At 39.2% G+C, this 23872-nt stretch overlaps 1 protein-coding gene across 1 annotated transcript; it reads right to left on the bottom strand.

The window, feature by feature from the left end:
• Positions 1 to 2555: 2555 nt before the first annotated feature.
• smo (smoothened, frizzled class receptor) lies at positions 2556 to 16969 on the bottom strand. Its single transcript, XM_063005468.1, has 12 exons — positions 16705 to 16969; positions 12671 to 12879; positions 12372 to 12581; positions 11248 to 11420; positions 10942 to 11161; positions 10727 to 10850; positions 10530 to 10622; positions 9796 to 9904; positions 8791 to 8976; positions 6424 to 6572; positions 6123 to 6257; positions 2556 to 3384 (listed from the first exon to the last, which is right to left on the bottom strand). Exons 1-12 carry the CDS (start codon positions 16967 to 16969, stop codon positions 2774 to 2776), a joined length of 2484 nt encoding a protein of 827 aa, XP_062861538.1. The 3' UTR covers positions 2556 to 2773.
• Positions 16970 to 23872: the final 6903 nt, after the last annotated feature.

Below are 23872 nucleotides of genomic sequence, written 5' to 3'. Positions count from 1 at the left end.
TTAAGTTAAAACCAATATATTTTTCAAATGTAACAAAGTACTACAAGTCACTAGTTACTTTCCATCTCTAAAGCTAACATGAATGCAAAAAACATAAGAAACATTCTTAATCATGCAAATACACTTTCAAGTATCTTCTGTTTATTGTTATAAACAAATGTAAAATACAGATTTATCATGTTTTTCAAAGCATTATGCAGAAAATATAATATAACCCTAATTTAACAATATGCCATTCACGAAACTTTTAAAAAAAAAGACCTATTAAGTCACATGAACATGATCTATTGTACACTGAATTCATGGCTCACTTGATGTGACAGGCAGGCTGAGACTGGTATATCTTCCCATGTGTCCTACTGTGAAAAGCACCAGTCTGGAAGTGATTTGTTTATGATTTCACACCAAATTTACACCCATTACTTCATTAATGTTTGTTCATTCTTTGTAGAGGAGAAGTGTAAAGTCAGGCTGAATGGAGTGGTCAATTGTTACCTTATTTTATGCACTAACTATAAAGCCAATATTTTTTCCTTATGGGTATACATAGTATGTTCGACCTCTCCAATCACTAGATTCAAACATAAGTGAAGCTTCATGGAAAACTCTAGAATGCAAACTACAAAGTAGGTCTACTTTATCCCTCAAAAAACTAAAAGATATTTTTATTAAAGCATGTGCCAACATTCCACCACTGGTGGTGCAGCTCTCTAGTGCACTATCCCAACACCTGGGCTCTATTACCAAGGCCACCAGCTTGGTCAGGTACTCTACAGACAAAATTGGCCATGAGTGAGGAATGGAAGACCAGATAGGGAAGCATCAGTAACATCTACGTGTCAACGTCTGTCCCAGGCACCAACACAAGCAATGAAGCAAAAGAGAATGTGTTCCTTATTGAGTGTGGGGCTCTTTGCAAATACCAGCACCTGTCCTGGTGGCTGCACATGACAGAGAAAGAATGAAAAAAGAAAAAAATGCAAAAAGCAGGCAACGGTTGGAGTCAATTATGATTACATCCCTATTATTATTATTCTTACTGGTTTTAATATTAGGATCTTTAAGATCTTAAAATCTTTAGATTACCCTTAAGCCCATTAAAGTAAACAGTGGAATAGTACATTTGAGCAGAACGTAAACATCTCTTAAAACCTTCTTACTTTGACCTAAAAATGTTGCTGAATAACATTAGCATGGTCAGTCAGGAAAGGGCACTACCAAATCCATAAAAAAATACAGCTAGCCCTTACACAACACAATGCAAAAGTGACCCAAAGCAAAGCAATATTAAAGTATGTACAATAATATACAGTACAGAAAATGGTAAAATAAACTATGAACTAGAATACAAAAATAGCACTTTTTTGATAAAACTGTACAGCAATCACTTTGCAAACACAAGCTTGTAATATTAGCATTTTCTGTTTCTTACCAGACAATTCACTCAGCCGACATCTACAATAAAAATGGAAAATGGGATTTGGGATTGCACCAGGCAACAAAACCGTAGCTATAATAATACATATACATTTCTCTTTCTAACAAAGTACTAACACTATCACTTCTACAGATCAGGTACATGTCTGCATGACCTAGGTCCAAAACTGTAGTATGTATAAAAAAGAGATATTGAGCTTATTCCATTTTCGTGAAATCCAGTGGTGTATTGCATGACTCCAGCTGAACAATGAAGTTTTTTTTTTCATATATATTGCTCAAATGTAAACACATGACCATGTGTTTGTTGGACATTCTGTTTCAAAACCACTGGCATTAATATCCCCTTCCCTATTGCTAGAAGAGACTCCACTCTTCCTTGCCTCTTCTGGTAAGGTTTTCCATTTGCCCTTCAGTCATTAAAGCATTTGTAAGGTGTTGGATTAAAGGCCTGGCCCTCAACTGATGTTCAATCTTTGGGCACACAGGCTAAATAAATAGAAGGTGGGCATGTCCACGTACTTAATAGACATTTGTATTTATGCCCCGCCTCAAAAAAGTGAACACAAACATCTTAGTATAACATAGTAAGTAGTCTGTATCCTTACACCATCATTTTTCAGTTTGTCCTTATAGGGATATTCACCAGTGGAATGGTACAGTCGTACTTTTGTTAAACAGATTCTAACAAGCATGTACGGTTATTTTAAGGTAGAGAAACATCTACTTTAGCTGCCACATCACCCTGCTAGGTACCTTTATTATTTTAAAAAATCCTAAAATGACTTGGAACCCTTTTTTGCTTCTTTTTAAGTTAATGTTGCTAATTATGTTTTGCACAATTCAACAACTCTAATTGTTATTAAAATGCCACAATATTTTTCACCTCTGAACAACTGTATTCATATTGACATCCTCATTCACTTACAAGTGGAAAAAATATATTGACTTATAGCACCATTTTTACATCCAGCAACCAGCAAAAAATGCTGAGCATAAAAAATAAGTTATGATTTTTGCTTTACTTGATCTATTTGGTGCTCCAGAGACTTTAACAGCTTAGAATAGTCTATAGCCATGCCAGCAATACATAATGGTACCACTCCTGTATGTGCATAATCTATCATAATGATTCAGAAATTTAAGAACTTTCCTTTAGATTTTGGAGCCGAGACAGAAATGGTTTTACTTTTATCATTAAGCATACCAGGCAAACATGCTAGGACAGACACACGTGCCAGTGGTTGCAACCCTTGCAATGCACCTTTCAGTAAACAGTTCAATGTGTGGTGCAAAGTATCCAGCACTTTTTGACCAAACACAAAAAACAATGCAGTCAAAAATCAGAGTAAGCATCCATCAGCTCTGTGTCCATAAGATTGGTTCTGGAATGAATTGGGGCAGCCACCTGCCTTCTGGCCTCTGATCGAGGTGCAACTTCTGTCCTCCCTCCACCCAATGGCACAGGCATGTCCTGCCCTAAATAGTGGAATCCACCATTCGATTGCCAGGCCGGTTGTTTGTACTGGCCTCCTCCCTCGTACTGGCTATCTCTTACTGTCAGGGTATTTGCAAGGTTTAAGCCAGGATCCCTGCTGCGCTGGCTGGATAAAACATATCCAGGCTTGACGTATCTCTCCTGGTGTGAAATGGGATAGGAAGGTCGGAATTCAGGGAAGGAGCCTGGCAGGACGTTCTCCTCTTGCTGACACTGACGTTCCCACAGGTTAGCCACGAGGCTGTTATGTGCTGGGAGTTTGGGAAGGCGAGGGACAGCACTGGGGCCAAACTCTCTGTGACGGGCAACAGGATTCACTTGCTCTTCAGCAGGTGCAACTGGGCGCAAATCCTTTTTCCTTTTCTTCTTTTTTCTTTTGCGTTTCATCATCTCAGGGGAGATTTCAGCTTCAACCATCCATAATCTGTTTCTCTCCTCTGGTGGTGGCACTGCATGAGGACAGAGTTTTTAACAACATTAACACATATACAGGTGCTGGTCATAAAATTAGAATATCATGAAAACGTTGATTTATTTCAGTAATTCCATTCAAAAAGTGAAACTTGTATATTATATTCATTCATTACAAACAGACTGATATATTTCAAATGTTTATTTCTTTTAATGTTGATGATTATAACTGACAACTAACGAAAACCCCAAATTCAGTATCTCAGAAAATTAGAATATTACTTAAGACCAATACAAAAAAAATGATTTTTAGAAATGTTGGCCAACTGAAAAGTATGAACATGAAAAGTATGAGCATGTACAGCACTCAATACTTAGTTGGGGCTCCTTTTGCCTGGATTACTGCAGCAATGCGGCGTGGCATGGAGTCCATCAGTCTGTGGCACTGCTCAGGTGTTATGAGAGCCCAGGTTGCTCTGATAGTGGCCTTCAGCTCTTCTGAATTGTTGGGTCTGGCGTATCGCATCTTTCTCTTCACAATACCACATAGATTTTCTATGGGGTTAAGGTCAGGCGAGTTTGCTGGCCAATTAAGAACAGGGATACCATGGTCCTTAAACCAGGTACTGGTAGCTTTGGCACTGTGTGCAGGTGCCAAGTCCTGTTGGAAAATGAAATCTGCATCTCCATAAAGTTGGTCAGCAGCAGGAAGCATGAAGTGCTCTAAAACTTCCTGGTAGACGGCTGCGTTGACCTTGGACCTCAGAAAACACAGTGGACCAACACCAGCAGATGACATGGCACTCCAAACCATCACTGACTGTGGAAACTTTACACTGGACCTCAAGCAATGTGGATTCTGTGCCTCTCTTCCTCCAGACTCTGGGACCTTGATTTCCAAAGGTAATGCAAAATTTACTTTCATCAGAGAACATAACTTTGGACCACTCTGCAGTCCTTTTTGTCTTTAGCCCAGGCGAGACGCTTCTGACGCGGTCTCTTGTTCAAGAGTGGCTTGACACAAGGAATGCGACAGCTGAAACCCATGTCTTGCATACGTCTGTGCATGGTGGTTCCTGAAGCACTGACTCCAGCTGCAGTCCACTCTTTGTGAATCTCCCCCACATTTTTGAATGGGTTTTGTTTCACAATCCTCTCCAGGGTGCGGTTATCCCTATTGCTTGTACACTTTTTTCTACCACATCTTTTCCTTCCCTTCGCCTCTCTATTAATGTGCTTGGACACAGAGCTCTGTGAACAGCCAGCCTCTTTAGCAATGACCTTTTGTGTCTTGCCCTCCTTGTGCAAGGTGTCAATGGTCGTCTTTTGGACAACTGTCAAGTCAGCAGTCTTCCCCATGATTGTGTAGCCTACAGAACTAGACTGAGAGACCATTTAAAGGCCTTTGCAGGTGTTTTGAGTTAATTAGCTGATTAGAGTGTGGCACCAGGTGTCTTCAATATTGTACCTTGTCACAATATTCTAATTTTCTGAGATACTGAATTTGGGGTTTTCATTAGTTGTCAGTTATAATCATCAACATTAAAAGAAATAAACATTTGGAATATATCAGTCTGTGTGTAATGAATGAATATAATATACAAGTTTCACTTTTTGAATGGAATTACTGAAATAAATCAACTTTTTCAAGATATTCTAATTGTATGACCAGCACCTGTAGTACTTGTCAGAATGCACTGTGTGTGGGTTTGGCATTGTAGAGGAAAAAGCATTTTTTAAATTAATTGGTTAACTTCAGCTGATTTGTGTTTAATGTTTTTATTGTCTATTTTGTAGACTTGTTGTCATTTTTGTACACATCATGAAGATGTGAGGGCCCCTAATGGAAACTTAAAGAATAGAGTGAAAAGATGGGACTTCAGCTCAATATCAAGAAGACAAAATCATTACAACAAGAAAACCTACTAACTTATATATATATAAGGCCCGCCCTACCTAATTCATTGCCAATTTAACATTTTTCATTTGCATAGCATTCAAGTGTCTCAAGTTTATGGATTAAATTGCACTATTAGGTGGTCCTAGCAATCCTGTGGCAATCGGTTAGTCAAATCGTCCAAAATGTTGAAGTCTAAAGCAGCTAAAAACACTAGTCGCGTAACTGAGTTTGGAAAACTCCCAACCAATTTTGTGGACACAAAGGAATTTTCGTCTTTTAGACCGACAAGAATTTTCTTCTTTTAGACCAGCAGTCCTTAAACTTTTTTGCACTATGGACCAGTTTCATATAATATGTAATTTCACGGACCGGCAGGGGGCGGGGTACCGGTCCGCGGCCTGGTGGTTGGGGATCACTGATTTAGACCATTGCTGGATGTTCTGGGTTTACATTCAACCGTTAAGGTAGGCTATGCTGTGTATTGTAGCTTCCATTTATTCTAGCATTCAAATTATGAGTGTTTTTTAATGACTGTGAAATGTGGCACTTTTCTTTAAAAATCCATGAAATCTGTGATAAAAAAAATAATAAAAAAAACTAGGTCCATGAAATTAAGCAAATTTTCCTGTAGATTTAGTAGGGCCCTACTTATATACATTAAAGTTTTTGTTTATAAAAAAACTGTGGTATCAAAACTCAGTATTAACTTATTAAGAATTAGATATACAACTGTTCAGATAAGAGCTTGCTGTAAAATAAAAACAGATGCAGTCAACGATGCAGTAATGTCTACAAAATGCACACAATACAACCAAATTTGAACCTAAACCTACTGTAATTTTCAGGTATAGACTAGCAGAAACGTTTAATACTAACCTGGAGTTCCAGTGGGGGTGACTGAGATGTCCTGGGGTAAAATAGCACCACGTCTCGCCACCATCTTAGTCACATGCTGGGCCCATGCAGAGGACATCTCTATGGATGGCTCATTCAGCTCAAAGTTAATACCCGCTGCAGAGAAGAAGTTACCATGTTATTAAATTGATCCTAAACTATCATGTACCTTAATGATTTTAGTTTATCAATCCCAAAAGAGAACAAATTTCTATTAGGAATATTCCTAGGATTTAAATACACTTAATTCCTAGCAGTTTAAGCCTCCGAGTGTTGCACTTACCCACAGGTCCTTCGTGTGAGACCGTGTGCATGCTGAAGGACAACTCTTTTTCTGGATCCTTCTGGAGTTCTTTCCTCTTTGAGAATGCCTTGGCTATCATCTTGCTCTTTTTGATACGCTTTGGTTCATCATCACTTCGTCCAATGATTCTTGAATTAAGCAAACCGAGAAAATGTTATTATGTTAACTGTCAGTAACTATAAAATAAAATGGCAGGACTATTTGTCTAATGCAGGGGTGCCCAATACGTCAGCCCGCCTAAAGCACTGCAAATTTAGAAAGTTTTCATTCATCAGTAGCCATTTTTGCATTTTTCCTTTTGTTACTTACACTGTTTGTAAAGATGAGTGCGCAACCAAGCACAAAGGAACCAAAAATGATTTGATTCGTGCAAGACCACTGCAAAGACGGTAGTTTCGTTCATACGTGGAAGAAGCTGACGGATGGATTTTAACCCTACAATCTGACATTCATATGAAGTCAAGGGCCTCTGCTGGACAATTTTGGAACTCGCTGGCTGAGGTAAAACATTCAAACATAAGAATATGTGCCACATACAGGTCCTTCTCAAAAAATTAGCATATTGTGATAAAGTTCATTATTTTCCATAATGTAATGATAAAAATTAAACTTTCATATATTTTAGATTCATTGCACACCAACTGAAATATTTCAGGTCTTTTATTGTTTTAATACTGATGATTTTGGCATACAGCTCATGAAAACCCAAAATTCCTATCTCAAAAAATTAGCATATTTCATCCGACCAATAAAAGAAAAGTGTTTTTAATACAAAAAAAGTCAACCTTCAAATAATTATGTTCAGTTATGCACTCAATACTTGGTCGGGAATCCTTTTGCAGAAATGACTGCTTCAATGCGGCGTGGCATGGAGGCAATCAGCCTGTGGCACTGCTGAGGTGTTATGGAGGCCCAGGATGCTTCGATAGCGGCCTTAAGCTCATCCAGAGTGTTGGGTCTTGTGTCTCTCAACTTTCTCTTCACAATATCCCACAGATTCTCTATGGGGTTCAGGTCAGGAGAGTTGGCAGGCCAATTGAGCACAGTAATACCATGGTCAGTAAACCATTCACCAGTGGTTTTGGCACTGTGAGCAGGTGCCAGGTCGTGCTGAAAAATGAAATCTTCATCTCCATAAAGCTTTTCAGCAGATGGAAGCATGAAGTGCTCCAAAATCTCCTGATAGTGGGTACTTGACACTGGACTTCAGGCATTTTGGCATTTCCTTCTCCCCAGTCTTCCTCCAGACTCTGGCACCTTGATTTCCGAATGACATGCAAAATTTGCTTTCATCCGAAAACAGTACTTTGGACCACTGAGCAACAGTCCAGTGCTGCTTCTCTGTAGCCCAGGTCAGGCGCTTCTGCCGCTGTTTCTGGTTCAAAAGTGGCTTGACCTGGGGAATGCGGAACCTGTAGCCCATTTCCTGCACACGCCTGTGCACGGTGGCTCTGGATGTTTCTACTCCAGACTCAGTCCACTGCTTCCGCAGGTCCCCCAAGGTCTGGAATCGGCCCTTCTCCACAATCTTCCTCAGGGTCCGGTCACCTCTTCTCGTTGTGCAGCGTTTTCTGCCACACTTTTTCCTTCCCACAGACTTCCCACTGAGGTGCCTTGATACAGCACTCTGGGAACAGCCTATTCGTTCAGAAATTTCTTTCTGTGTCTTACCCTCTTGCTTGAGAGTGTCAATGATGGCCTTCTGGACAGCAGTCAGGTCGGCAGTCTTACCCATGATTGCAGTTTTGAGTAATGAACCAGGCTGGGAGTTTTTAAAAGCCTCAGGAATCTTTTGCAGGTGTTTAGAGTTAATTCGTTGATTCAGATGATTAGGTTAATAGCTCGTTTAGAGAACCTTTTCATGATATGCTAATTTTTTGAGATAGGAATTTTGAGTTTTCATGAGCTGTATGCCAAAATCATCAGTATTAAAACAATAAAAGACCTGAAATATTTCAGTTGGTGTGCAATGAATCTAAAATATATGAAAGTTTAATTTTTATCATTACATTATGGAAAATAATGAACTTTATCACTATATGCTAATTTTTTTAGAAGGACCTGTATTTGACAGCATTTTTGTAAAACAGCCTTTTCCCACATAAAAATAATTAGGACTAAATATTGGTCGACCCTTACTAAAGCTTGAGAATTGGCATCATCAGCTGACACCATTCAGCGCAAATCATAAGAATAAGGTTCGTGTGATTTTTCAGTCGCTTGCCCTGTAATGCTAAATATCAGTATAGACAACTGAAGCGTACTGAAACAACTGAAATAGTAGATCTCAGGCCACGATGGGTTAAAATATCAAAATACCTGCTTTTAAATACGGCAAAAACTTACTTAAACCAAGTGCGTTTCCAGATAAGAATGGTGGCTTTGGTCCACACCCAGGTGCTCATGGCAATGCCAGTACCAAACATGGAGAAAAGATTAATCTTCTCCACCATTAGACTGGGCCTGTTCTTGATGGTACACTCCGGAATTGGTTTGTTGGTCTGATGAGCTATAGTCACATTGGCTTCACACCTGTATCAACAACATGTAGTTAAATACATTATATAAACACAAAACCACACAATGGGTAAACTATTATTTTGCTCAACATTAACTAAAGTATCATAATCATTCGTTTTCTTGTTTATAATCATTTACATCATGTTTTTTTGTTAACAGCATTTTGTTCATATTACACTAGATCATTTTCAAGTTATTTCAAGTTATCTCTCCTTCCTCACAGCCACCAATTCAGGAGGACAAGCATTAGCACATGGTTACTGCTTTTTATTCATTTATTTGTTTATTTATTGTCTGTTTTACCACCGCTTTATCCTGTTCAGGGTCACAAACAGATTACCAGTCCATCATAGGGCAGTTACATGCACACACACACACACACACACAAGCTGTAGAGCGGTTGCCTCTAATGCTCTAAAACATGGTATCAAATCCTGCCTTAGATGAGCTCTTTCCCTTTTAAATCTGCCTGTGAGGCAAAATTTTTGTGATTCTGTTCAGTCACTACACTTGGGTCCGAAATCTTGGCTGGAGCAGCCTACCTTCACCACCCTGTTACAGTCATATCCAGTTTTAAATCCCAGCTGTGCTTTCGGCCAGCAGGCCGGGTCATCTACACAGAAATGATTGGCTATGTCTAAGTGAGAGAAAGGCTGAAACCCTGCAATTGATTGGCACCCTGTGCTGGGTATTCCTGCCTTGTGTTCAGTTTTTCCCAGTGGAATCTAGCCTGCCGAGACCATGACCAGGATATTGTGGTAGATGAAAATAAAATTTTATTTTAATATTTTACATAAACATTTTAAAATAAAGAAAGAAAACAATCCTTACAGCACATATTCCCGAAAGCTTCTTTCCCACTCAGCCTGGTTAAAAAAGTCATAGAAATGACATCCAAAAGTGATGAAAACAAAACCAAAAGCCAGGAAGCCAAATATACCTGTTAGGGAAAACAAAGGTATCATTAGAAACGTTCTGCAATGTTCTGCAATTCCAATACAATTAAATAACATCTATTAAAGTAAATAATTTTCTCACATTAGCAATATTTAGATCTCTGTTTACATGTATGCTACAAGTAATTTGATCCAAAATGATGTGCAAGTACCACTTTCTGTACCATGACAGGTTACCATGACAACAAACAAATTGTGTGTTTGTTTTTTTAGTTTCTTTAAAATGACAATGGACAGTAAAATGTACTTCACACACACTTATTAAAAAGGGGGAAGGAAGATGTCATGTCTTCAAATATTAGACTTAGAATTTGTATTCAGAATTGACGTATTCTATTTCGATTGAGCTATTAGTCGGAATATTAATGGATTATCAGGCTGCATGTAATGCAAAGCAGGATTACACACTCAAAGCTATGCTTATTAACTTGCACCTTTACCAAGGTACAGAGTGAGAGAACACCGCCACACCTGGACAAAGCCCACAACAATGATTGGAGGTGAGTTTAAAACCAGGTACCCAAAAACTTGAAGGTGTGCTGCATCCACCCCATCTGCTAATACCATAAATACAAATTGCACAATATTTTTGCTATTAAAAAGACTTACCAAGTCTCAGCATGGTTTCATTAATCTTGCTTGCAGCTTTTTCACTCAGCAGTCCGGGATGGTTACTTTTGATAGAGAATAATGTCATGACTCCTGTAAAAGTGGGAATTTTGGATTAAGCAACAATCCTTTAAACTTGTGCATTTATATATAAATAGATCATGCTTTAATGTATTTTGCATTAAAGAACATCTTACCTCTTATGAGGAAATAACCACCAACCACAAGTACTACACCAATAGGAGCTAAAACAAACCCGGCTCGATATCTGTAGTTCTTGTACCCAACAAAGCAGATTCCACTTACAGAGTCTCCATCAACCTAGAAAATGTTTCCATAGTTATCATTACTGTAATACACTGTATAGTGCTGCACCAAAACACAGAATTTACAGAATTAAAAAAAAACCTACCTCTGCTATGGCCAATATAGCCACTGTGAGAATGAATGGAATTGACCATGTGACCAGGTGGAAGTATGATGTCTTTCCAGACAGAGGTTGTTGGGTAGTGCCAAGAGCTTTAAAAGATGTGTGCCAGGCATAAGTAAGGATAACGAACCAGATGACCCCCGACATTAGGGAATAGTACACAATGATAAAGATGATAACACATGAAAGTGTTTCTGTCGATCTGAAAAGAAAAAAAAGGTTAGAGCTGCAAAAATTCATGTTATTTTGCACATTTGTGTAATTCTGTTAACTCAAAAAAAATCTTACGAGGGCTCTCCAAGTCGCATTGTGTTATCACTTTTGCACACAATCTCTTTGCGGGCGCCATCCATGAACTGAGCGAGCCACCCAATGCTGCCAATGAAAAAGCAGGCATTGACATAAAAGAGGATGACAGCAGGGTAGCGGTTGGAATTTTTCCAGTCAGCAAGAAACGTTGCCTGTGAATAGAAAAAATAAATACATTAATGCAGAGTAAATGCATTATTCATTATATAACGTGGTCTAGTTTTCATCTGAGTTGTAAAAATAGAATTGTTTACTAAGACAAAGTTTAGAAGCAGCCACATTTACTGCTATTTTTACATTTTTATAAGATTTTGTCTATAAGAGTTTATTCTGTACAATGTTCAGGTTCCAATGTAGCCAAAAAACACAATATTCTGTTCAGCATGCATCACACTTCACATTATTTTTCCCAAACATTGTGCATTCTGGTCTCATTTTCCAAAAAAAATCTCAAAAGCTCTGGGGAATATCCAGATTAACCATGGTGTGTCTGTAACAGGCCTATCTGCAATGGAGATCAGCGGCTGGACACTGTTATAGACTCATGTCCTCTTGACTAGCCATTTATTGCCAACCGATGGGGCATGGAGGCACATATGACTGACTTGACCTGCTTTTTCTTGAAACAGTATGAATGCCTGGCTCAATCTGGCCCAGTTTTCTGCCTGCTCAGATGCCGGCACTCTTTATCAGTTGGCAGCAGTTGGTTGGCAGTCTGTGTTTCCTTTCTTTACTCTTTTTTTTTTGTCACAGGCGCTCTGAGCAGCTTGCCATATTGCAGCAACTACTTTTTATTTTTGCACTACCCCTTTTCTATCCACTTTCTCTGTTGCAGGCTGGAGATGTTTTCGTGTTCTTCATTTGTTATTTTGTATATTTCCAGTATTTTGGCAATCTCGGATTATTTTAGTTAAAACACTTCATGTACCAGGGTTCAAACCTCATGTCTGGTCACTCTACTTAAGATGTTTCTACTTTGTTTTACTTAATTATTTGAGCAATTAATTAATTACAATCGTAATTATTTTGAAGTGCTCATATTTATCAACTTTAACGTAAGTACTATTTTTTTTTTTTTTTACTAAAAAGTTGTGTTTTTATACCAATGTAAAGAAAGTGCAAAGCAGGGTGATGGATCCAAAGATGGCAATGTAGCCGTGCATGTCAGAGTGTTCCTCCTCCGTAAACAAGGGATTGTCACACTGGATGCCACATCCCTCCACATCTTTGTACCAGCTGGCTTGTACGTCAGTTTTAACCAGTGGAGCCTCACACTGTCCTGATGTGTTGAACTTAAGATTCTGTACCTCATTCTGGAGTAACAGAAACATTTCCATAAAATGCACATCATTATTAAATATAAACTAAACCAATTATTTGAACACAAAATATTAAACCTTACCTGGCAACCCATAGGGAACTGGTCCTTGTTCTCACACTTGAGAAAGTTCGGCCATCCTCGCTCCTGTTCCACAATGCTGCAGGGTCGACGGGTAGCCTGGCACAAGAGCTGGCTGGGCAGCTCAACTTTGCCATTCTCACACTTAGGCATGTAAACAGCACACAGCAAAGGCTGAATGACTGCCCAGCAGCGAGGAGCATTTCTTAAACCTAAGAGAGAAAACTTCACATCAGAGGTATTCAGTGATATTAATCTTTATAGACACACTTTCAATAACTAAAGTTCAGTCCTTTGCTACAGTAACCCAATGTTTGTAAAATAAATAAGTTTGTAAGCACAAACTTCCTGTTTGTGTTTCTACAACAATATCTTAATTACATTAAGTCAGAACTAGGCAACTCCAAACACCTAATTTGTTTTCTTTTTAGCCAATTTAGGTGGACTTGCTATAGTTCTTAGGATCACTGTTATGTTGCCTAACCCAATGTTACTTAAGCACTCATTGTTTCAATCACATACTTACTAAAATTACAGGATTTCAGGTATAGAGTAACATTTACAGTTTTGTCAGTTGTAGTACCCTTGGCCTTGAAGCCTCTTAACATCTATACACATTCGCATCACCACCATATCACCATGTAGGCATAATGTGGTATGCTATGTTAGCTTAACACCAGATATAACTGGACCCATGTTTTACTAAAAGTTTCACTTCTCACTCACCTAATTTTTTTTTCACCTTTTCTTATTATAATGGCTCTCAATGTGGTTGCGCTTAAGTCTTATAGCCTTATAAATTACTTTGTAACTCATTTCAGGTTTATATATTACATTTACCTTTTTCAGTTATAGAAACCACTCCTAATTTATTTTGTTTTTCATTGTCTCTTTATTATAATTATCCCTTAATATGTCTATTTAGGATTCCTTTAATGATGTGTAAAGCCCCAGTACTGTTTGCAGGCAAGCAACTGCATATCATGATATAATCTGCATACTTCACTGTGGGTATGGTGTTCTTGCAGTCATATCCACTGCTTTCCCCAAACAAAGTGTTTTCATTTTTTTCAGTTTGTGTAAATGCCTAAGTGTACATTAGATGCATTAGATGCATATTTTTTGTGTGAGGTGTTGCAGTGGGGAAGGCTGAAAAGCAGAATTCATCATGTTCTCTACATAACTTGTTATTGATGTTTTTAAGTGGTTCCACAACTCATTTAAGCTAGATTAATTGTTCGTTTGACAAAATATGGTAAAACTTGACTTGACCATTCTACTTGGCAAATTTGGTAGTTCAGTCAAATTTGTTGTTTTTTTGCCAGTCTCAACAGAAGGCTGGGTATCGCCACTAATTTCCTGGATCGATTCGATTCCAATTCACAAGGTCCCGATTCGATTCGATCTTCGATTTTCGATTCGATTTTCGATTCAACACATTTAGGCATATTTGAGTTACATTAACAGGTTTTGTTTAAATATGTACAGATGTTCAGAGAACGAATGTGATAATTGTACAAAGAACACTCATTATTAAAAATATTTGTGTATTTTGTTTACATAAATAATTCTGACACGCTACAACATATGTCTGACACGCTACAACATTGTAAATGTAATGTAAACATACACCTGGCTGTTGAACAGCTTATGCCAAGTTTACTCTGATTAACACCTGGTCGCTGTAATGTTCACACTACACGTCTGATCGGCGATGGGGGGTTTTACACTACACCATCTATCACCAGGGGGAATCACAGGCGAGCTTCTCTGGTCTCCAAAACTACGTTTTGTCACGAAAACACACGTGAGAAGTGATGAAAGGTTTAATGATACCACGTCCAAACATGCACATCAACAAGTAGCGAGAGATCAAAGTTTGTGCGCTGATGAAATAAATGAATCTGAGTGGATTTGGCAACACGAGCAGCATGGCTTGTTCTATAGTGAGTTGGAGGTTAATAAATATTTTGTTTTGTAGAGAACGATCAGGTCAGAAATACTGTAAAACTCGCGTGTGCTGATGTATTCTGATAGAAACTATATTGCGCTCCACCACCTGTTTACAACATCTCCCCTGTGTTTCCCCTCGCTGTTTCACACATTGATTGAGAGCCGAGTTTTGATCGCAGAGCGAACACCGAGTTCCTCCCGAATCCAGCACCGACCCGTCGCCGAGCGAAAATCAGTGCAAAAAGTTGTGTAGTGGTCATAACTTGAGCTTCTGCCATGCTAAACTGATGTGCAGGTCAGATCTCGTTGCATGAAAAAACACTGGCTGATCACGCGAAATTAAAGGGGGTAACAGATTTCCGTGTGCACCGTAAAAAGGGGCGTATTTAAAAGATCGATCTCGCGTTTATATGAATCGATATGGGATCGTTCAAATAAAGATCGATTCGAATCGAAAAATCGATTTTATAAACCCACCCCTACTCAACAGAGTTAAGGACAGAGCTTTAGATTTTTTGCCTGTTTTAGCAATTCTAACAGTTTTGAGATGTATTGGATCCTGCTGAAACACACAAAGGTGTCCAAGATTAAAGATACTTAGGGTAATCTTCTTTATTCTGTCAACTTTCTATAACGCACCAGTTTACTGGCAGCAAAACAGCCCCAGATAACAACACCTATCTATAGTAGGAACAAAATCACTCTTCCAAAAATACTTCTGATCAGTGGTTATGTAAGTGTTTCACCTTACCACAAAATTCCTATCTAGAAGGCTTTTTGTTCTTGTCCTTAAAGGTGCTGGCTTTTCTTGCATGGATGGCTCTGGTCATTTAAAGCTTACATGACTGTAAAGGACACTTGACAAGTTATTTATGTTTTATGTAGTTTTTTTTTAATTACATGTAACTCTCTGGATAAATTAAATAACAGTTTGGGACAGCCACATGTCCATGTATTTTGCAATAATAAATGTGGCTACAAATATAGGTATCCTTTCACATTCTTAAAAAAAAATCTCTAAATTTCACTAAGTTGGCTCACAAGAATAAATAAATGAATTAAATAATTTAGAAAATAAAACAGGCTTGTCCCATAATTTGGATGCTAAGTTAGTATCAACTGCTATGTAACTTATTAGTAACGTCATTTTTCCTCAATAGTTTTACACTAAAAGTATATATTTTCACTAAGCTATTCTTTCTCAGCTATTTTCTTCTGCTTCTTAAACGTAAAAAAAAAACGGGAAATGAACCTGAATAACTGTTTGTATTTGCAGAATCATATACAGGTGTGAATGAGCTGAAGGACTGTGAGGATCATTAACGGGTGCTAATGTTGTAGCAATGGAAACCGGATATCCGACTGAACCCCATATGCAGATCTATAGCCATCAATAGCCCTTTAGTTACAGTGTGTCGATTTGAATCCGAATTTTTTTATTAACTATATTATTTACTATTGATACAATATGTACAAAAGACAACCAAACACTAAATTGCACGACAAAAATGAAAATAGCTAACATAGCCAAAGTTAACGGTATTCCACGCAATCAAAACAAGTACTGTATAGCCAATACCATAGAAAACTACGTTTCTTTTTGTTTCTTCTCCGTGCATATAAGTTTGTGTAATTAAAGTAAAATGTGAATGAAAGTGGGGTTTTTTTTTTGGTACATTTATGTAGCAATTAGATAGGCCTAAACTGTGATTTACTGTACGGGTTACTGTTAACATACCAGTGTTCCGCACAGCGCGCTGCCCTGTTGTTATCGGGATTTTATTTTCAGTTTCACAAATAGAATCCGTAAAAATAAAGAAAAAAGCTGCTGTGTCGTCCAAGCGACGTGTAGTAATACAAGAGCAGTGTGATTAAAAAGTTTGAAAAAGTACGGATTAACGTTAACGTTACGTTGGGTAGGCAACGTTTTTTATACCCAAAGGAGATGTGACTTGTTGCTAAGCTAACGGTTAACTCATTCAATAATCAACAGAAACTTTCAACACGTTGCATTTTTATAATTTAACACATTACGATCAATAATACTGTTTAGTTATTATGTTGTTTACTAAATAACATCTCACCGGACCACATGGCCAACTTCTCTAGAGCTTCTTCTTGCGTGTCGGAGTCCTCAGCCAGGATCAGAGAAGTATGTGTGTAAGGTAAAGGAGATCCAAGGCATGTATTGTACTTCAAAACCTCACAAGTAGTCGTTTTCTTACAAAAATCGTTAAAAGCGCTTTCATTCTTGTGCAACATAACGGCCTGGCTTATTTTCAGGATGCCAGCCCAAATGCAAAGCATCCCAAATCTGCCAACAATGGAGCCGAGGAGCCTGGAGGACATTTTGGAGACTGTTTAAAACTTCTTTTTTTAATCCTCGCCAGCAAGAAAACAAAACAGATCCGTCTCGTAACTTATGAGCAAAAGTTTTTCCGATGAAAAAAACAATAAAATCATTATCAAAATATGCAATCCATTGTCGGTCGCATAATAATAATAACCTAGCCGACTATCGCCGAAGTTCCAACAGCAACTTCTGCTTCATTTTTGAAGCAAAACTATTCAAACCCAGACAAGACCTGGTCATCGCTTTTGTTTTCTCTCTGTGTGAACAAAAATAGAGGAAAAACAAGAAAAAAAACTGCAAAACGTCGTCAGAAACTACAGAAGTACAGAAGGGGTTCACCATCCCCCACTTTTTGGATGGAGGAGGAAAAAAAACTGGCCTCGAAAAGTCTGAGAGTGTAACTCGATCCCCGGGCTGCTGGTTCAGCCCACCACATTTTCCCAGCAAAACAGTTCCAATGCAGACAGAAATCTCACATTAAGTTAAGGTTCGCTTACATGCTTCTGTTGTTTCCCCACTTATTCTGTGGCAAAGCTTTGAAAGGAAGATGTGATCTGAAAAAGAAACCTTTTCCACCCCACCCCTGTAAGTATAACTCTTTTAGGCTATAGTCCATCCTCCTGTTCAAAACCTCACAGGATCTACTGCTATAATGTGGTCAGATTTGACTATTTAAATACCATTTAATTAGTAAAATACATAACCAGTCAAATACATAACCAGTGTCGGATTCAGACTGTTTGAATGGCAAGGGCAAACAATGCAAGACATGGTGCCCCACCACCGCATAAAAAGCTATGATGTAAGAACAAGTCTCCCACAATATACCGATGTTAAAAATATAAACATATTACACGTAATAGCTTTGCATAATGTTAGGATCAGTCAGTGTTCTCATCAATTGTTGATATGACAGAGGTTGACATTTTCAGTTCAGTTCATGGCTATGGTTTATGTATGATAAAATAGTCATTTTATTAACATTACATTATTAGGCAATTCAGATTACGCAGTGAACTATAAACCTTCAAAACTATTATTTCACAAACACCTCAGAAGTATAACACAGAGGGAATGATTAACATTTGTTTCACATAACATACCCACAGTGAAGCACAGTGGTGGCAGCACGCTTTGGAGTTTTTTTTTTCCTCAGCTGAGGTGAAGGGAATTATAAACAGTTCAAAATATTAGTCAGTTTTTGGCACAAAATGATCGCTCTACTGCAGTTTTTTTAATGCATTTTCTCCCCTTTTTCTCCCAACTTTTATCGTATCCACTTACATTTTCAGCATTTAGCAGACGCTTTTATCCAAAGCGACTTACACAATGAGCAGAACACGATGAGCAATTGAGGGTTAAGGGTCTTGCTCAGGGACCCAACAGTGGCAACTTGGTGTTGGCGGGGCTTGAACCGGCGACCTTCTGTTTACTAGTCCAGTACCTTAACCACTGAGCTATCACTGCCCTTACACAATTACATAATGCTTTTTCTCTACTGATGCCGATCCCCGCCCTGATTAAGGAGAGCGAGACTGCTTACTGCATCTTTCCACCTGCACAAGGTAAGTTCATATGCGGATCAGCTTTGTGTATGGAGAGCCACAACCTGATCAACGCATTATCCCTCTACTCTATGCAGGTGCCATCCATAAGCCAGCAGTGGTCGCAATAGTCCCTATGCAGCTCCAACCCTGTATGAACAATAGCCAATCGTTGTTCATGTAGGCATCCAGCCCAGCCGGATGGCAGAGCTGAGTTTTGAACCGACGAGTTCGAAATGTCAGCTCTGATGTTCTACTGCAGTTCTCACTGGGATTATATTATGTTTTGAGGAGCATAGTCAGATTCAGGAAAACTGTTGTCTTTAGGGCACCATAGGACAGCTTTAATATTGCTGGATTGGAGAGCATATGAATGGAATACCTTGAGTCCACATCATGAAACTGGCCCATATATCTGATAGAAAGGGCAACTCTGTAATTTCTCATGTCCTTCCAGTGACATAAAATAATACAATCTTATCAAAGGTATTTATCACCCATAGACTGTCATCACAGCACCCACTTTGGGATAGCCTGCTCTAGAAGGAGACTGTAGGGCATGGCATGGCATCTCATTTTCTTCAGTGGGTTTATTTTTTTAAAGTGACAATCACATGTACTCACTTACTTACATCAATGAGCATTGTAGAATAACCAATATAACTTCTGCATGTTTTTGGTGGTGGAAAAAAAAAAACAAAGTACACAAAGAAAACCCACACAGAGTAGCCAATTCACTTACTGGGATGTGAAAGGAAAAGAGAGGGCCCAGGGAAAACCCAGAAAGTAATCCTAAACGTGATTAAATGCAATTATAACTTCACAATAAATGCACAATAAATATTAACAACTTTATTTTGCTATACTGAACCAGAAACACTTGCATGAATGCATGCCTGATAAATGACTTTTGTCTAAATGTGGTTATTTCTTCTTATTCTTCTTGAAAAATGCTGTGTACTAAAGAAGAACAGCCTTACGGTATGTGAAATACATTATACAGCATATCATTTCTAAGTGCCAGCTTAGTTTTGGTTTGGTTTCTTGCATCACAAGTGTATTTAGGCTCTTAGCTGTATTGGAACAATGGCAAAGAAAGAAGAAAATAATTATTCATTTCTTTAGTTTACTGTACAGAATTTAAAGCAACAGAACTTTCATGTCTGGTTGTGGTTTGTTTGCAGTGCTTTCCAGCACATGGCCTCCTTAAAAGGCCTGTGAAACATGGCTCCAATAGAGTGAGTCAGAGAATGGGCCACACACAAATCCTAAACAGGAGGCTGACCACACTCTAATACTCTGTTTTTCTGTCTCTTTGTAAATTTAAATAATGAATATTAAAAAGGACAACTGAGTAGAGCCTCACAACTTATGACGTTTTTGTTTTAATAGTTTTTAGTTTGTTACGACTTGACATGACAGCTACTTGGTAGATAACACAGACTTTGCAGTTCATTTTCTAATCCTTTTATACAAACAGAAGTGATATCTGAAGTTGTTTCCATAGCTAAAACATATTTTTGGCAAGCATATATTCAACTTGAAGATTTCATACACCAATAAAGGTTTATACAGTGGTATAAATGAATCTTAGCTAAGAACTAACAATCGGTACTATTCTGGCAAAACTGACTGATCAGAACTTGGCAGGAAAAACACAGGATTATATCTTACACAAAAAGCACTTTAATTAACATGTAATTAAAAGTTACACCAGCTCTGCTGTGCAAATATGGTTTAGTGTGTAACAATCCGACCGAGCAGAAAAAATGTAACATCAGCAAGATTTATTTCTACTTTTTACAAAACTACCACATTGTGGTATACTGTAATCATCACATAAAAGTACGCAAAGTACTTAATCTTATTTGCTAAATGTGAGTGCGCAAGTGAGTGAGTTACAGACCGGTTTCTTTGGGTGTTTTGCAACTGAATACGAACAAGACAAAAAGTTGGTCTCCAGGCCTGCAGTAGTTCACAGATTTCATCTGACATATTTCAGGTTTTGCCTGTGTGTGGCTAATAAATCTGGCAGCAGAAAAAAGGAAAAAGAGGTTGGAAGTCATATCACAATCGAAAAGACAGATGCAACCTTTAAACTAGGGAGATTTATTAATACCATACCATACAATAAATGCTGTGCGTATGTGAATGTTTATGTGATGTCCTGCAGTAATATGGTGCCCTGTTTATGTTGTATTCCTTCTATTGCTCAGTGTTAACTGGTGGCAGTAGACCTATGGCAACCCTGACCAGGATAAAGTTGTGACTGAAAATAAATGAACAAATTAAAAGTACATTTTAGCAAATTGCATGAAAAGCAAGAGACCAGTTATATATACTTAAAATAGAAAAGAAGTTACACTTATGGCCAACACATGCAGACACCAGGTGTCAGCCACACCCTCTGCTAACAGGGATACACAATCATAAACTATATGTTTTTAACTTTGTGCCAACAGTTAAAGGAAATTCTTTATTCTTTTCATCCTTTGGGAATGGCTGTGCCACTTTGCACAAATCAAGGTCCTTAAAGACATACAGTGTATCACAAAAGTGAGTACACCCCTCACATTTCTGCAGATATTTAAGTATATCTTTTCATGGGACAACACTGACAAAATGACACTTTGACACAATGAAAAGTAGTCTGTGTGCAGCTTATATAAGAGTGTAAATTTATTCTTCCCTCAAAATAACTCAATATACAGCCATTAATGTCTAAACCACCGGCAACAAAAGTGAGTACACCCCTTAGTAAAAGTTCTTGAAGTGTCAATATTTTGTGTGGCCACCATTATTTCCCAGAACTTCCTTAACTCTCCTGGGCATGGAGTTTACCAGAGCTTCACAGGTTGCCACTGGAATGCTTTTCCACTCCTCCATGACGACATCACGGAGCTGGCGGATATTCGAGACTTTGCGCTCCTCCACCTTCCGCTTGAGGATGCCCCAAAGATGTTCTATTGGGTTTAGGTCTGGAGACATGCTTGGCCAGTCCATCACCTTCACCATCAGCCTCTTCAATAAAGCAGTGGTCGTCTTAGAGGTGTGTTTGGGGTCATTATCATGCTGTAACACTGCCCTGCGACTCAGTTTCCGGAGGGAGGGGATCATGCTCTGCTTCAGTATTTCACAGTACATATTGGAGTTCATGTGTCCCTCAATGAAATGTAACTCCCCAACACCTGCTGCACTCATGCAGCCCCAGACCATGGCATTCCCACCACCATGCTTGACTGTAGGCATGACACACTTACAGTGTATCACAAAAGTGAGTACACCCCTCACATTTCTGCAGATATTTAAGTATATCTTTTCATGGGACAACACTGACAAAATGACACTTTGACACAATGAAAAGTAGTCTGTGTGCAGCTTATATAACAGTGTAAATTTATTCTTCCCTCAAAATAACTCAATATACAGCCATTAATGTCTAAACCACCGGCAACAAAAGTGAGTACACCCCTAAGAGACTACACCCCTAAATGTCCAAATTGAGCACTGCTTGTCATTTTCCCTCCAAAATGTCATGTGATTTGTTAGTGTTACTAGGTCTCAGGTGTGCATAGGGAGCAGGTGTGTTCAATTTAGTAGTACAGCTCTCACACTCTCTCATACTGGTCACTGAAAGTTCCAACATGGCACCTCATGGCAAAGAACTCTCTGAGGATCTTAAAAGACGAATTGTTGCGCTACATGAAGATGGCCAAGGCTACAAGAAGATTGCCAACACCCTGAAACTGAGCTGCAGCACAGTGGCCAAGATCATCCAGCATTTTAAAAGAGCAGGGTCCACTCAGAACAGACCTCGCGTTGGTCGTCCAAAGAAGCTGAGTGCACGTGCTCAGCGTCACATCCAACTGCTGTCTTTGAAAGATAGGCGCAGGAGTGCTGTCAGCATTGCTGCAGAGATTGAAAAGGTGGGGGGTCAGCCTGTCAGTGCTCAGACCATACGCCGCACACTACATCAAATTGGTCTGCATGGCTGTCACCCCAGAAGGAAGCCTCTTCTGAAGTCTCTACACAAGAAAGCCCGCAAACAGTTTGCTGAAGACATGTCAACAAAGGACATGGATTACTGGAACCATGTCCTATGGTCTGATGAGACCAAGATTAATTTGTTTGGTTCAGATGGTCTCAAGCATGTGTGGCGGCAATCAGGTGAGGAGTACAAAGATAAGTGTGTCATGCCTACAGTCAAGCATGGTGGTGGGAATGCCATGGTCTGGGGCTGCATGAGTGCAGCAGGTGTTGGGGAGTTACATTTCATTGAGGGACACATGAACTCCAATATGTACTGTGAAATACTGAGCAGAGCATGATCCCCTCCCTCCGGAAACTGGGTCGCAGGGCAGTGTTCCAGCATGATAATGACCCCAAACACACCTCTAAGACGACCACTGCTTTATTGAAGAGGCTGAGGGTAAAGGTGATGGACTGGCCAAGCATGTCTCCAGACCTAAACCCAATCGAACATCTTTGGGGCATCCTCAAGCGGAAGGTGGAGGAGTGCAAAGTCTCGAATATCCGCCAGCTCCGTGATGTCGTCATGGAGGAGTGGAAAAGCATTCCAGTGGCAACCTGTGAAGCTCTGGTAAACTCCATGCCCAGGAGAGTTAAGGCAGTTCTGGGAAATAATGGTGGCCACACAAAATATTGACACTTCAGGAACTTTCACTAAGGGGTGTACTCACTTTTGTTGCCGGTGGTTTAGACATTAATGGCTGTATATTGAGTTATTTTGAGGGAAGAATAAATTTACACTGTTATATAAGCTGCACACAGACTACTTTTCATTGTGTCAAAGTGTCATTTTGTCAGTGTTGTCCCATGAAAAGATATACTTAAATATCTGCAGAAATGTGAGGGGTGTACTCACTTTTGTGATACACTGTATCTTTGTACTCCTCACCTGATTGCCGCCACACATGCTTGAGACCATCTGAACCAAACAAATTAATCTTGGTCTCATCAGACCATAGGACATGGTTCCAGTAATCCATGTCCTTTGTTGACATGTCTTCAGCAAACTGTTTGCGGGCTTTCTTGTGTAGAGACTTCAGAAGAGGCTTCCTTCTGGGGTGACAGCCATGCAGACCAATTTGATGTAGTGTGCGGTGTATGGTCTGAGCACTGACAGGCTGACCCCCCACCTTTTCAATCTCTGCAGCAATGCTGACAGCACTCCTGCGCCTATCTTTCAAAGACAGCAGTTGGATGTGACGCTGAGCACGTGCACTCAGCTTCTTTGGACGACCAACGCGAGGTCTGTTCTGAGTGGACCCTGCTCTTTTAAAACGCTGGATGATCTTGGCCACTGTGCTGCAGCTCAGTTTCAGGGTGTTGGCA

The sequence above is a fragment of the Trichomycterus rosablanca genome, chromosome 1, assembly GCF_030014385.1.
Source record: "Trichomycterus rosablanca isolate fTriRos1 chromosome 1, fTriRos1.hap1, whole genome shotgun sequence".
NCBI lineage: Eukaryota > Metazoa > Chordata > Actinopteri > Siluriformes > Trichomycteridae > Trichomycterus > Trichomycterus rosablanca.
This window is presented reverse-complemented; position numbering and strand designations above follow the sequence as displayed.